The sequence below is a fragment of the Aplysia californica genome, unplaced genomic scaffold (genome assembly GCF_000002075.1).
Source record: "Aplysia californica isolate F4 #8 unplaced genomic scaffold, AplCal3.0 scaffold00319, whole genome shotgun sequence".
NCBI classification, from domain to species: domain Eukaryota; kingdom Metazoa; phylum Mollusca; class Gastropoda; order Aplysiida; family Aplysiidae; genus Aplysia; species Aplysia californica.
The window spans coordinates 112,892-128,543 of NW_004797589.1; the positions used below are offsets into that span (position 1 = coordinate 112,892).

At 39.3% G+C, this 15,652-nt stretch overlaps 1 protein-coding gene across 1 annotated transcript; it reads left to right on the forward strand.

Annotated features, from left to right (window-relative positions):
• Window positions 1–2,417: 2,417 nt before the first annotated feature.
• On the forward strand, window positions 2,418–9,640 carry LOC101857192 (prefoldin subunit 3; the record flags this gene model as incomplete). The annotated part of the gene is given in 4 exon segments (XM_013084800.2): window positions 2,418–2,542; window positions 5,978–6,044; window positions 8,359–8,457; window positions 9,467–9,640. Coding segments are annotated over 4 exon segments (450 nt in total), but the record flags the coding sequence as incomplete, so codon positions are not given.
• Window positions 9,641–15,652: the final 6,012 nt, after the last annotated feature.

Consider the following 15,652-nt stretch of genomic DNA (forward strand, 5'->3'; position numbering starts at 1 on the left):
CTCTCTCTCTCTCTCTCTCTCTCGACGAAAAGCAAAAAGATTTGACCAGCTGTGGTGATTCTACTGAAAAATATGGTGTTTTCCGAAACACCTAGTCCATGACGACACAACTGACGCACAAGTGATCCGAATTATTCGTTTATTTGCAAACAAATAAACCGATTTCTTGAGCAAGTGAACCTTTCTCGATGATAAACAGCATAGAATCAAAGCACAGGTTTTTAAAAAAAACCACGAAAATACTAAATTTTGGACATTCTTGGAAGTTTGCATTGGTGTGCTCAAAATGACAGTCCAGGAATCACAAAAAAAACGAACATTTTTGGCACAAAATTTACAAACTCAAGATTGTAAAGCTGACACGGGGTCTGGAACTGCTAATGCAGGTTCTACATCCTATGTTTGACATGTGTATAAGTTTTGGAGGAATAAATACTAATGCATCACATTTTATGCACACTAATGTGAGATGTATGAGTTTTTCCCCATGTTTTGGCAATGGCTCATGTACCCGGCAATTTTGATTTATGACAAAATAAAATTACAAAATGGACGGTAAATCTGACTGCAGAAATAATTTTTCCACCGAAAGGCACATTAGGTAGCCAAGTTTCTTTCAAACGCTCCTTTTAATTAATGAGTTGTCAGCGATTTTCTTACAGAATCTGTTGTTACATGGTCCATTTCAGGAGTATTTCTCTATTTGTGTCATCCATGTTTAGCCAAACTTTACAACCCTATAACTTTTATTTTTATGAACCGATTCTTTAAAAAAGAATAATGCTCAGAATAGAAAACCCTGTCTTGGGTACCAAATAGAAAAGGGTTCATTCGGAAAATTAATTTTTCATTGGCATTGCTACTTAACGACCCCCAGACATTGCCATTTCAACATATTGATAAAATAAAAATTATTGACAGGGCTGAGAAGTGTCCGCCTAAAGGCGGAATTCCGCTCATTGCAACCCCTCCGTCCGCTCATCCGAACGCCTCTTCCGCCTTTTTTCCGAGTTTTATATTATAATAATAGTGTAGTAAGGGCGAATGCTAGGCCCTGGGAATTTGATAAAAATCGCCGAGACCCGGGAATTTGAGGAAATCTGTAAACTGCCCCAAAAAATGATGAAAGTGAAGAAACTGGCATTTTCTCGCAGGTTTGGGGAATTTTTGTTTTTGGGTTCAACTCCTTTCATGCTCTTTAAAGAACACATTTCTGTTTTGGATTTTACTGAAAAATGTTGAATAAAGGCATAAAAGGTGTAAATGTTTAGTTTCCCCAAAGATAGTAAATAACAAGATGGGCCACTCAGCCAAAAAAGTGTCCGCAGGAAGTATGCTCTTTGCTTCAGATGGCGCTGCAGTCTGTTTTGAAGCTCTCTTTCGTTTTTCCAGAAGAAGAATAGGAATAGCACCTCCTTGCGTGCGCAGATCGACTGCTGTTCATCAGCAGTACGGGTTCGTTCAGTACAGAGTTTTAGTTTTTTTTTAATTTTTAATGACCTCTCGCCTTTCATTCTAAAGTCAAATTAAACGAAGAAAACAATCACCCTTTCCTCCGGAAGAGGTTTTTTGTCAGCGTAACCATTCAAAAAAAGCGTTCTTCCGAAATTCATTAAAAAAACTTGCTAGTTTCACTCTGATTTTTTAAACTCAAGTAGGATAACTCTGTTCGCAAAAGGTGCGCTTTTGTGAAGAGGGCGCCACCGAATTTTGAGGACACTTTTTTAATTGGCTCAAAGAGAGAAGTGGCCCATCTTGTTATGTACTATCTTTGGTTTCCCCAGACTCACAAGTGAAGGAAATAACAGTGGCGGCCATTTTCTCACAAATTTTACCTCAGAAACTGGGCGACCCCTCCTCCTTCAATCGCCTATAACTTGACTTGTATACAAGATAAATGGATATTTTTGAAAGTCAAAAGCAAGGCTAATGAACTGGCTTGAAGAGATGATACCAATAACTCCATATGTCCCCAAACTGATGAGCACCTGATTCCACGGCGTCTTGATACATATTATATGATAGCTGTCACAGTCTTTTTGTGGTTTTATGATTCAATATGCCCCAGAACTGTCAGGCATCTATGGTTGTTTGGTGAAAAATAGCTCATGCTCAAGTAAGTTAAAAGTTCCTTTCATTATTAACAAGGAGTGCTCAGTGCATAAAAGGAACAATGATCATTTTTTTAAACTGTTGTAATATACAAAATACACAGATTGTGTTACTTGTTACATTATCACGAACTATTTAGTGACAACAATAGATTTGATGTGCTCTCAATCTTTCTCTGAGTATGTCTTTTCTAAGCCCTCCTCTCCAAGCAAGTTTTTTTTACCCCCGGGTCTCTTTTACTGCATTTTGCTTCTCCTTCCACTGTCCGATGGGATGTCTAAAATGTGTTTAATTTGCTTTTTCAGGAAGATGTTGAGGAGTTCATGAAGAAAGCAGAAAATGAATCTGCAGAGTCTGTTTTGAAACGGCAAGAGGAATTGCATCAGAAGTTCAAGTTTATGGAGTATAATTTGAATATGAAGAAATCAAGGTGGGTGTTGTCTTGATCTTGACAACAGTTCTAAGTTTGACACAGGGACACAGCTTATTTCCTGTGGGGATAGAGCATTGTATGAATTCTATTTATTATTACTACTATCAGCATTATTATTATTAAACTTTTAGATTATTTCTTTTTATCATATTTATTATTTTCTGCAATTTTCTTTACATATGGCTTTTCTTTTCAGTTGTATATACAGTCGAACCTGTGTAAGACAGAATCGCAAGGGAGCCAGAAAAAAATTCCATCTTAGAAGGGGGAGAATTTAGGGAGAGGTGGGGGGGGGGTCAAAGGCCCTGCTGGTGGGATCAAGGATCGCTTGTCTGATCGGCAAGCAGTGGTCAAAACTTCACACCTCTCAGCTGCTATCATGTCTGATAATGACATGCGTCAGTCTTACTTATCTAATTACCACCAGTGCTTGCCTTTCATAGGACCACTGTTTGGCCTATTTAAAACAGAAACATTTGAACATCTCCTTTGCCCCCACCCATCGGTGTAAAAAGCACAGTCAAGCTATGCCACCCTTCGCTGCCATGTAACAACGATTCGAGGAACTCTTTTCTCGACTCACCGTACGATCAGGTGTTATTTCACACCTCTTGCTTCTGGCTACCCAGGAAAGTTTCCGTAGTGGCTTGCTACTCGAGTACTCTTACATGAAGTCGTGAGATTTCACACCCACATTACCCTGACCATCTGCATCGCTCAGGGCTCACATGATGGGGTAACATCTTCCCCCGAATTGCACCCCTACTCCTCTTCCTCGCCCAGCGGCATGGCCATACCGTTAAGTTTAGAGCTGGCATAATCAAACTTGTGAGTTTTGTTTAAAATCAGGGTTGAGCGGGCAAAGCATTTTCCGTCTTACACAGGTGAAAGCCTCGGAAGGGAGCAGATTTTTCTTTCCGTTTCCACGTTGGACAGGTTTCCGTTTTATACAGGTAATTAAAGAGGAATATATCAAGTGAGGAGCTCGGAGATTCTGTTAAGAGATGTTTCTATTGAGGTAGGTACGGTTCGACTGTAATTCATTTTAGTAGGCCCTACATGTGGAGTGGCCTTTTATAAATTCCTTTTAATTTTAACAATTGGTCGTAAATGGTAGTAAATTTGCCGTGATGGTAGTAAACATTTGGTAAACGGTTGTAAATTAGCCTGCAAACCGAGTGATGAAGCCAGCAAGACTTCAGTGAACCCTAGCCACGGTACATGACTCCATTTTTGCCGGTCGCAATTGTGATATAATATTCATTCACCTTTTCCCCCCTCCGAGAGTACGTTTCACGGGAAAAGATGGCGGCAGGCGGAAGTGTATGTGACACCGAGGCTCAATCGGGAAAATCAAGATCTACTTTCGCTTTCGTTGCCATCCAGAATTTTGCCACGCCATCCAGAATTTTGCCGGCGATAGACTGATAACGCAAAATTTGTGACGTGCAGGTTGTACAGTATAAACGCTGTGTCGCCGTGCAAATAAAAATTAATCAATACTCGGACTCGTCACCATGCTGTCACTTGTGGGAAAAAAAGAAAAGAAAATACAAGTGTCTTCCGATTTTTAGATTGTCGCGTTCGTCATCGTGACCGGTCAGTGAACCTTCATTCGAGGCACCACAAGATACGGCTTCAGTGAGCACTGGCATTTGTTGGGGTCCCCAAAGTTCATTAAAAGTCTGAGCGTTGCGAAGTATAGGACTACGGAATGGGGCCGGGATTATTGATTTTTTTAAAGAGATACGCTGGGGGGGGGGCTGAACTGAAGGCAACACCAGAGGACAAAAATTTGTTAGCAAATTTCAGAATTTTTATTAGATTTAGAGCCCTCTGCAAAGCACGCATTGGTGCAGGCCTTGTGTGGAATCGGGATCCTTCATACTTTGTAATTGTGAGTCGTGTTATTGAAATAAAGTGTTCGCGTTTCATTGGTTGGGTGATAGTAAATTAGAACACTATTGTAGCTTTCTGTTCAAGACTGGCAGATTTTCAGTGTCACTGCCTCTTGCCCTCCCACAGTTCTTACATCTCTCACATTGAATAGGTCTACTTGAGCCATTCAAGTTATTGCTCTACTTTTAGTTTGAGCAATAATTTTTGTCTTTCACGTTCATAATATGAGTCATGACAACCAGACTGGTTCTTGACAGTAGAAATTCTTGTTCAAGGCCCCTCTGAATACTCAAAGCAGAATTCATTTTTTTAAAATATATAATAATGAGAGGAAAATATTATAACAGACTGAAATACTTAAGTCAAACAAGACCCCAGTGTGGCTCTGACATGTTGTTGACTGGATGTATTTTACATGTGTGTTACGTAACATGGCCCTGGAAAATGGATGACCCCCTGGAAAATTGAGGAGCTGGTTTGGAGGGTACACATTAGGTCTAAATCTACCCTCCCCCTCCCACCACCACTAGGGCAGTGCTACTGACTGAAGCGTCTTTAGGCCATTCTCAAAGGGAGGATTATATTAACATGTTCTTATGCACAGTAGAATTGTAAATATGGGCTGATTTATCAATGTCATGCTCATACTGTGCTGGATCAACATAGGGGGAACTGCTGCTTTTTCTGTCCTCTTCTTTACTATTGTCATTTTCCTCTACTTCTTTTGTATGTTTGTCACTCTTGTGAACTACTATTTACGGGGTGCCTTGATAGTCGAAGCTTGATTCCCCGTTTGGACTTCTCTGTTGACATCCACTCCTTGTTTCTCATATGACCTGCAATTGCAAGTGCCGTAAAAACCTTACTAAAACTACATCTAGCGGCAACAAAGCTTGCGATCGTCTGTCTATCCTCCATTTTGTGGACTGGACTTTGTTGTGTGTTGTTTTCGTTCCGTATATTATGTAATAATAATATATGTTATTGATGGCGCAAATGAACTCCCTTTTTCGAGCTGGTGTGAGGCTTGATTTGCTGGGTAGTAAAAAATTTTCCAGGTAGTAAATTTTTTCAGGAAATATTGCTGGACACCCTGAATTTTGTTTTGTACTGTGCTTTGTTTTTGTGTTGGTATTGAATTGTAACGCGTGTGTGCACTGCTTTTAACAGGCTTTTTTATTTAGATTCTGATTGGAAGTGTACAGACAAACATTATGATTTCCAAAGACAGACTGACATGACTTACCCTTTTTTCATTTTTAGCTTCAGTATTATTGTACTTTCCTGCGTGTCTTGCTCAGCATCAGGTTATATAGGGTTACAGAGAGAACTTTTTTAAAAATGTACTGGTAACATGTTTTGGCCAACAAGCTCTTCTTGTACAAAGTTAAGATGAAAACTTAAGTTTTTGTTCTTTTTTAAATAAATATCAGTTTTACAGAGCCCATCTGGATTGCAAAACTAAAGGAGTCTTCTTTGAAAGAAAATGTGTTCTTTTTTTAACATGTGATTTTCTGACATTTTTCACCACAGATTGAAGAATCAAGTTCCTGATGTTAAAAGCTCCCTTGATATTGTGAAGCATCTTAGAGTTAGAAAGGTGAGTGTTGGTGTGTGGACAATTCATACGGTCAGTTTTTAACAGGTTTAAGGCATTAGTGTCTGTTACGTAATGGTTAGACTCTTTACTGTTAAAAGGAGAAGGCATTGATCAGATTCCCACTTGGGGGTACTATTTTATCATGTATCTCTGTATGTCTGCGGAAGTGCTGTAAGTGTACAGCAGGCGCCACACTCATAACAGGATTTCAGCCTGAACAAGCTTATAATAAATCCCAAAGTCTTTTTGTCTCAAAGTTGCCACAAAAAATGGCAAAAGTTGCCATTATTTTTAAGCTTTCAACTCTCTGACGACGCATATAATACCAGTATGTAGATAGAGGTAACTCAATCTAAAGCATCAGATTTCTTGTGCTCTGTTTTAAGCATCTAGAATATCATTTGTAGCCACACAGAGTGTGAAAACGTGAAAAATAAAGGTTTCACAACAGATTGAAATAAAAATTAGAACAGCACATAAACAACCACAAAAAATTAACAAATAAGGGCGCGTGTCCACCTATCTGAAGATTGGCCGTTTTAACCCTTAACATGTGTAAAATAAGAAAGAGTGCTGGATATTACATGTTAATTATGGAATCACACACAAGGGGCCTGTCAGTGTCAGTATTCAGTTTTGGTGGAGACACTCTTTAACATAACCCTTTTATATATTTTTTTAAACATTAGGAACAACATCAAATTAAGGGTGGCTCTCGTGGCCTGGAGGTTAAAGTGTTCGCTTCTCATTCAAAGATCGCAGGTTCAAATCTGGGTAGGGACAAAAAAATATCTTCTCTAAAAAATAGTTTCCTTTAACCTCCTATCCTGCTCTCCAACAATGTTCTGTCATCTGCTTTTGTCTCCACGTTCTGCCCCATCCTCAGGGCTCCTGACTCTTTCTGCAGCCTTTCTACTGCTACTCATTGGCTCCTTCTTACTGCTGTCTTTCAGCCACATCCCTGATCTTCTGGTAGGAAATATCTACACCTAGCCCTCTCGGACAAGGGCGAAAAATCTCAGAGGTCCTAGGTGCAAGTGCGCATATTAAAGATCCCTTGGTGTTTTAAAATCGATAAAAGTAGGCTTCAGCCGCCGGCTGGGCAATTCAAAATTTCCTACCAACTAAAAATGTTTGGTGTTTCCTGATTGGTCGCATGCAGTCGGCTAAGGGAATAATGGTTCACCATGCAGGTGCAATGGATATGGTTGCCGGGAAAAGATCAAGTTCGTTGTGGGAGAAAAATGAGGGAAGCCAGGTCTGCAGGGGCTGTTCACCCTGAAAGTGACCTCGTTGAATCCGAGCTTGTTGATTTAAGTGTTCGTTGAGTTTTATTGATTTTAAAATCCCCAGTTACTGTGCAGTGTGTAGAAGCTGTGACGTTAGATGCACAGCACAAAGCACTAGGTGACCTTGATCAAGTTCAAAATTGACAACCAATAATTTTTTTTAAAAATTATTTAAAATTATGTTTGTTAAAGTTCAGATATCGCATCAAACCAGGCTCTTCACACACAACAGCTTTGCTTATTTTGAAAGGCTTATTCCGAAAATGAAATTAGATTTTAAATGCGAGAGTTATTTTTAAAAATTTGCTCGCAAAGTTAAATCTGACACAGCGGCATATATTTTTTTAAGGGATTCAATGTCCTGGTTTGTCTCTCCCATGTATGAAGTATGTCCCGTTTGATAGCTTTTGGCTGGTCCCCTTTGCCGACATTGAAATTCATTACAGGTTTAAGTGTTTGCATGTGAAAGTTGTTGTTTTTAAATTGAGACCTTATTTACCGAAGCCGCAAAAGGACAGTATGGAAGGAGGGTATCTCATGCTGCTATGCACGTCATATGACCTAATGTATATTTTTTTTAACTTATTACGAATGGGTTTTGGGGGGGGGGGGGGGGGGGGGTTTCAGGAATAATTGCCTTTGCTGATGAACCTGAATGGGAACAACTTTTGTCTGGGATCCATTTGTCATAATGTTTGGTTAAAAATGGGTCTGTTTAAATATTGTGATTTTAAGTGGTGAACGACATCACTTATTATAGCTTACAGCTTTTTTGTCTCATAGAAGCCTACTGATTTCTAAAAATTTTACATTTAGAAAGTGATACTCTTTATGTGTTAAAAGTTTACTCATCATTTTGTAATCTACTCCTTGAAGTGTTTTTGATTTGTTAATTCACGGCCCTGCAAGAGGTAGGGCCCCCTCCCCCCCCCGATGTTTGCTTTGGCTATAGAATTGTTTTGATGTGTTTTACGGGGTCCACTTGTTTTTCTTACGTTTTCTCTTTGTTTTCATTCTTGTCACAGGATAATACAGAGCCCTTCTCCACAAGATTTCTGTTGTCAGATAATGTGTATGCAAAAGCTGTTGTGCCACCCACTGAAAAAGTTTGTCTCTGGTTAGGGGTAAGTGCGCTCGCTATAATTGCTGGAGTGTTTGTCAAGATAGAACAGTAACAAGAGCTATGGTTTGCCTTGCAGAATGTGTGAAAAAGTGGATAGTGTGCCGTTCATGTGATCTTGACAAACTCTAAAGATATTTTTGTATTTTTTCAAGAAAAAAAAATCACGTGGTATTTTGGAATGTTTAGTTGTCCTTTCTGGGTAGTTTGTCTGACCGTGACACAATAGCTACAGTTTAGAGTTGGACAGTAATCATTTTGCACTGTCTGATAGACTTAGGCCTTTTCGTTTTGTATTCCTGGAATTCTGTTTCCAGTATAACACGGATAGCTCAAATTCATCAGGACCGGCCTCGGAAGTTCGAGAGATCTATAGTTCGAGAGATATTTTACAAAGATAAAGAAGAAGAAGAAAAGAAAAAAAAATGGGACTGCGGGCACAGTTCGACGGATACATGATTTGGAGTCTCCTGTGTTTGACCTATCCATTTTATACTGTATGGTCTTGTTTCTTCTTGTTACAGATTGAATAAATGTAATACTATACCAATTACTACAGGAGAATTTGCAAGGTTTCTCTGGAAAAAAGTGAAACATATAACTCATGGAGAAGAGAGAAATGATTTAGGAATTGAATGGGTAGATATGATCTCCTAAAATCATTTGCTCACTCTGGAATCTCCATTTGTATATTATGGGACAGGACTTAATAAAATTGGAATGAAGGCTGTCAAAAGAATGAAATAAGAACTTTTCTCAATTCTAAATCAGTTTGTTTAGAGGCGTAAGCACTGTTTGGGAGTGGGGCTGCATCAGCATTTAGCTGTCAATAAGTATGTTATGTTTCAAAATGTTCTTTCATTTCGCTGTTATCAACACTGAAATAAATTATAAGGGCAACATTTGAAGCATTTTTTGTTTTTACGTATATATATATTTTCATGCACTTTTCTTGTCCTTGTCTAAGGATTGTACTTTTTTGTTTTTATATTTTTGTCTTTTTTTTTTTGCAGGCAAATGTAATGCTGGAGTATGAAATTGAAGAAGCAGATGAAGTATTGGCAAAAAATTTGGATGCTGCCAAAAAATCTCTCAGTCAAGTGGAAGATGACCTTTTATTTATTCGTGATCAAATGACGACGCTGGAAGTCAGTATCCTTTGCCGAAGTTGAAGCAACAATGCCTTAAAATGGGGGGAGGGGGGTGGTGGTAAACTGTTCATGTATCTAGTAAATACTTATTTATGCGATTACTAATAATTTATTTTAGACCTGCATGTTTGCCGACAATCGTCTGAAATCCGACAATCGCGACCCGACCCGCGAACCGGCCGATGCTATCGATAGGCCCGCCTAGTATCAGTCAATGTGCGTAGTGCGAGGCCTGGCCGACTGCCAGCGACCCCTTTTTCTCCCGCCGGCTTCGTCGGCACTTTCGTTTTCGTGCCGACCGTCGACGCGCGCACCGCCGACTGCCGACGTCGGCGTTTCCGACATAATTGTCGGAACCTAAGTAGAAATGCGAATACGAAAAAGGACGACAACTTAAATTATCTACTTTCAGTTTCGTGCTCGAGCGGCCATTTTCAATTTCGTTTGTTGACTAATTCAATTGTTCAGATCGTGTGGGTTCATTCACGTCCGACTCTCTTGTTCTAATAGAATCTAGATCTAGATTTATATAGAGATCATTATAGACCTCAATGGAGGATTCATAATCCAATTCTATTGTGTCAAACCCTATCATAGGTTGTGCTGTAATATTAATATTGGTAAAAATAAGCATTTCATCAGGTGCGTGAATTATTTATTATTATTATTATATTTAGATCTATAGTCTAGATTCTAGATCTAGATCTAGTTAGATATCTAGATATAGATCTAGATCTAGAATCTAGACTCAGCTGAGTCCCTCTGTTCGGAATCGGATGCGGATTTCTAGTTCAAAGCCTAGAATCTATTCCTATTCACTTGTTCTTCAGGATCTAGATCTAGATTTTTCTATATCTAGATCTAGATCTAGATTTATTTTTTAGATTACTAGTCTAGTAGATCTAGATATCTAGATCTAGATCTATAGTCTATATGGAGGATTCATATTCCAATTCTATTGTGTTATTGTATCAAACCCTATAGCAATGTAGATGTAAGCCATATTGATAAAAATTTAGATCTAGATCTAGATCTAGAATCTATATGCTCCTTGTTTGTTTTGGAGTGTGGTTTTTTAATTAAATTTTTTTTTTCATTTAGTACTTGTTTTGGCCTTTTTACATGCGAATCCCTTTAAGATGAGGCCCGATGCAGGTTCTTTTTGGGGTAGGGTTAGGGTTAGGTCTCTTCTTTATTGTGTTTGTTGGGGTGGTCGCTCGTTACTCGGATGTCCTTCCTTATGACACCCACTAAGGCTTTTTTTTGGGGGGGGGGGGGGGGGGGGGTTGCGCAAAATTTTCAGACAATCTGGTTCGGTGTGGCTTGCTCCTTCTTACCTATCAAACATCTATCATCCTTATCTCTCCTTCTTCTTTTCTTTTTATGCTACTTTCTAGTAAAACCTTTAATTAAAAAAAAAACACCCTAGTCTTCGGCAGTTGTATGACCTATTTCTGTTGCAAGTGATGAAAACTGTTACCGAAATTTAAAAACCCTGCCGCTTCCTGTTCAGGATTTAAGGCTGTTAAACGCATGCTACTCCCAGTAATTATGGCAGTAGTTTTTTTTTTCTGACGGAGGCTAAATGTGTCGTGCATGGCGTACAAACACCGCTATTATAGTTGGCTCGGCGATGGTGTGACCGGGTCATGGCGGGCCGGTCACCCAGAGGTCACTAACCCGACCTCCCGCTACCTGCACCGGTAGCCGGTGAAATGAATTTTTCAACACATGTTTTATCGTCTTACACAAACAAAAAATATCATACATGAAAACAAGTTTGTTCTGTAGAGAAAGCAACTTAACTACTTTATTGGTACGAAATAGCAATGCCATGGCTGCTCACGTTATGGAGTTATATGCTCTTAAAATGTATGTCTATTTATAGTTAGTCAAAACAACAAACACATATTGAGTGGCTAATAACTTATAATATACCTGCATGTTTGCCGACAATCGTCTGAAATCCGATAATCGCGACCCGACCCGCGAGGCGGCCGATGCTATCGCTAGGCCCACCTGTATCAGTCAATGTGCGAAGTGCGAGGCCTGGCCGACTGCCAGCGTCCCCCTTTTCTCCCGTCGGCTTTGTCGGCACTTTCGTGTTCGTGCCGACCACCGACTGCCGACGTCGGCGTTTCCGACATAATTGTCGGAACCTGAGTAGAAATGCGAATACGAAAAAGGACGACGACCTAAATTATCTACTTTGTTTCGTGCTCGACCGGCCATTTTGAATTTCGTTTTGTTGACAAATTCAATTGTTCAGATCGTGTGGATTAATTCCAGTCCAACTCACTTAGATTTAGATTCTAGATAAATAGAATCTAGATCTAGATCTAGATCTAGACATCTAGATCTAGATCTAGATCTAGACATCTAGATCTAGATCTAGACATCTAGATCTAGATCTAGACATCTAGATCTAGATTTATATAGAGATCATTATAGACCTCAATGGAGGATTCATATTCCAATTCTATTTTGTCCAACCCTATCATAGGCTGTGCTGTAATATTAATGTTGGTAAAAGGCATTTCATCAGGTGCGTGAATTATTTATTTATTTAGAATCTAGACTCAGCTGAGCCCCTCTGTTCGGAATCGGATGCGGATTTCTAGTTCAAGGCCAAGGCCTATTCCTAGATCCTATTCACTTGTTCTACTAGATCTAGATCTAGATTTATTTAGTTTACTAGCTCTAGATCTATATATGGAGGATTCATATTCCAATTCTATTGTGTTACTTATTGTATCAAACCCTATTATTATAGATCTAGCAATATATATGTAGATCTAGATGTAGGCCATTATATTATGCTCCTTGTAAGCCTTGTTTGTTTTGGAGTGTGGTTTTTTAATTTTTAATTTTTTTTTGTTTTGACTTTTGCTGGCCTTTTCACATTAGGCTCGTTGCAGGTTCTTTTTTGGGGTAGACGTAGGGGTAGGGTTAGGTCTCTTCTTTGTTGTGTTTTTTGGGGTGGTCACTCGTTACTCGAAAGTCCTTCCTTATGACTTATGACACCCACAAAAGCTCCTTGGGGGGGGGGGGGGGTTGCGCAAAATTTTCAGACAATCTGGTTGAGGCTCACATGCAGGTCTATTATAAATATTCACAAAACTGCCACATAAGACTGGAAAATGTGTTTAGAAATTGACTCCCTCAAAATTTTGTTTCCAGCACGAACATAGAACTTGTCATGAGCATGATAGCAAAAACGCTTCCCTGCATTCTTGACTTTTTGTATCCAATGGAATGTGTATCCTCCTGAATAATGATATACTGACGTTTCTTCAATATACAGCACCGATTTCTTTTCACAAAATGAACATGTACAGAATAAAAGTATAAATTTATACAATTTTTTTTCTAAACATATCCAGAGGGCTCTTGTGGCCTAGAGGTTAACTCATTCGCTGAGCCGAGCCGTGGGGGCGGCGCGGCTCAAGTGCCGTCAGTACGCTAAGCCGCCCCCGGCGGCTCGAGAACCGACGTTCAATTTTAGCTTGGTTTCTATTCCAATCCACATATCCATGTTAAAATAAAGGTCATAATATAATGTTGACTTCCGGGTCAAGCGTTTCCACCGAAAATCGGAAGTTTTGATTCAGTTTTGAAACATGATTTCGTAGTTTATTCGACTTTGTTTTATCGCGAAGCCCAAATTATAGCCCAGGCACCAGTCTTAGTACTTTAACACAACAAAATGTATCATTATTTTGCTCACTAAAGAAGTGTTGGACTCTTCTTTATAATATTGATACTATTGGACGCAAATTGCCGGTGCACTCTAATTGAGAAATCAATATTTTTGAGTGCTAGATCTAGGCCTAGATCTAAATAGTCAAAATATTTTTTTCTCCCCAAAATCGCTACTTTTGGGTGAAATTAATCAAAAAGTACCACTCAAGACATGTATAGGTTTATTCCAAATGCAATTCTGAATAATTCCATATAAGTTACGCGTATTTTTTTCTGTTTGTGATCCTTTTTTCAAAATTTTTTTTTTTTTAATTTTTTCCAATATCGGATGCTTTGATCCAAATGTACAAATATTATGGAATGTATGTAAATAACTGCACATTTTTCAATATTTTCCTGTTCTATATACAGTTATGGTTATTTTGAGGTATCATTTGACTAGGTGCAAACATATTTTTTTAGTTTCACCTGAGATTATAAATTTTTTATTTTCCAATTTTATCCGCATCCAATCACAATTGTGTTGCATAATCGCCTCTTACAGGAACCAAAGTTGAAAAATACGCAAATAGATCATGCAGATGTATTCTACAAACCATACTGAAAATGTGGGTATATAATATGTTGATATTTATTTGAATTTATGGCCCCAAAGACCTGTGAACTGCGCACTAGTCATCATCTCATTTCGCCCTCCCGAAAAGAATTCGTCCACAAGCCGAAAATAATATGTAGCGAATGAGTTAAGGTATTGGCCTCTCATTCAAAGGTCCCGGGTTCGATTCCGGGTAGCGACCAAAAAATTTTCTTCTCTAAAATTGTCTCCTTTCACATCCTTTCCTGATCTCTAACAATGTTCTGTTGTCTGCTTTCATTTCCACTTTCTGCCCCCACCCCTTCACCTCCTTTGCCCCCTCCTCTGGGCTCCTGACTCTTTCTGCAGCCTTTCTACTGCTACTCCTTGGCTCCTCCTAACTGCTGTCTTTCTGCCACACCCCTGATCTTCTGGTAGGAAAGATCTACACCTAGCCTTCTCGGACAAGGGCGAAAAATCTTGGAGGGCCCGTGTGCAAGTTGCGGACGTTAAAGATCGCTTGGTGGTCTAAAATCGATTAGAGTAGGCTTCGGCCGCCACCCGGGCAAAATTCAAAATTTCCTACCAACGAAAAAGTATTAGTGTGTCCCGCGCGCTCATATGACCTTATGCAGTTGCGAGCGCCGTAAAACCCTATACTAAACAAAACAAACCTATCCAGCAGCACGCAATGAGGGAGCTTTGCATAGCTGTCTGTCAAAATGATTTTTTGAGAAATACTGAAAGTTTCAAAGAGATCTTCGCACTAGAAGTATTCTAAAATGTGAAGAATACAACCCCTGGGGTACAAAATGACTCCAGGCGTACGGATAGGGTTAAGAGATTCTAGCAATTGTCTTTGTGATTCATGTCACCGAGGTATTTTTTTTTCATCTTACAGTTATTAAATTGTTTGTCGCTAGTAGGAGAGCAGCACTCGTTGGTCCTACTTCTTTTCTCTCCATTTTTTTTCTCTACGTATTTCTTGCTTTTTCACTGTACTGAATTACCATTATGGTGTCCATGTCCTTCACTTTACTCCAACTAGGTTAAGGCTATAATGTTCTCTTTTAAATCAGTTCCTTCTGTCCTGTGTCTGACCCTGGTGCTACTGACTGAAGTTGTCTTTAGGCCATTCCCAAAGGGGGGATATTAACATGTTCTTATGCACAGTAGAATTGTAAATCTGCTGATTTATCATTGTCATGCTCATACTGTGCCGGAACAGCATAGGGGGAACTGCTGCTTTTTCTTTCCTCAAACTTATTATCGTCCCCATTTTGCCTCTACTTCTTTTGTATGTTTGTCACTCTCTCTAGTTAACTGCTATTTCCGGGGTGTTGAAGCAGACTTGTGCTGTTTAGGCTAGAGATGTGAGCAGGTAAGCCCGATTCCCCGTTTGGACTTCTCTGTTGACATCCACCCCTTGGCGCTCATATGACGTTATGCAGTTGCGGGTGCTGTAAAACCTTGCTAAAACGAACATGTCCTGTGTCTAGCTCTCTATGGTGCTGGTCTGTTGTCTGAGGCTCCAGTATTTTATAACAAAAGGAAACGAACCTCTGAAACACTATTGCCACCCTTGAATTCAAGCATTATGCTCTCACAAAAACGTAAAAGATCAGAATTATACTTTGAATATGCACACTGCTAAATCATCTGGCAAATTTCACCCATAGTTCCAAGGAACAAATTACATAATGTTTTAACAACATAGTTCTACATAGTGTGTTTTCTTTGTTTCTCATTACTGGGGATTTTTTTTTGGTTGG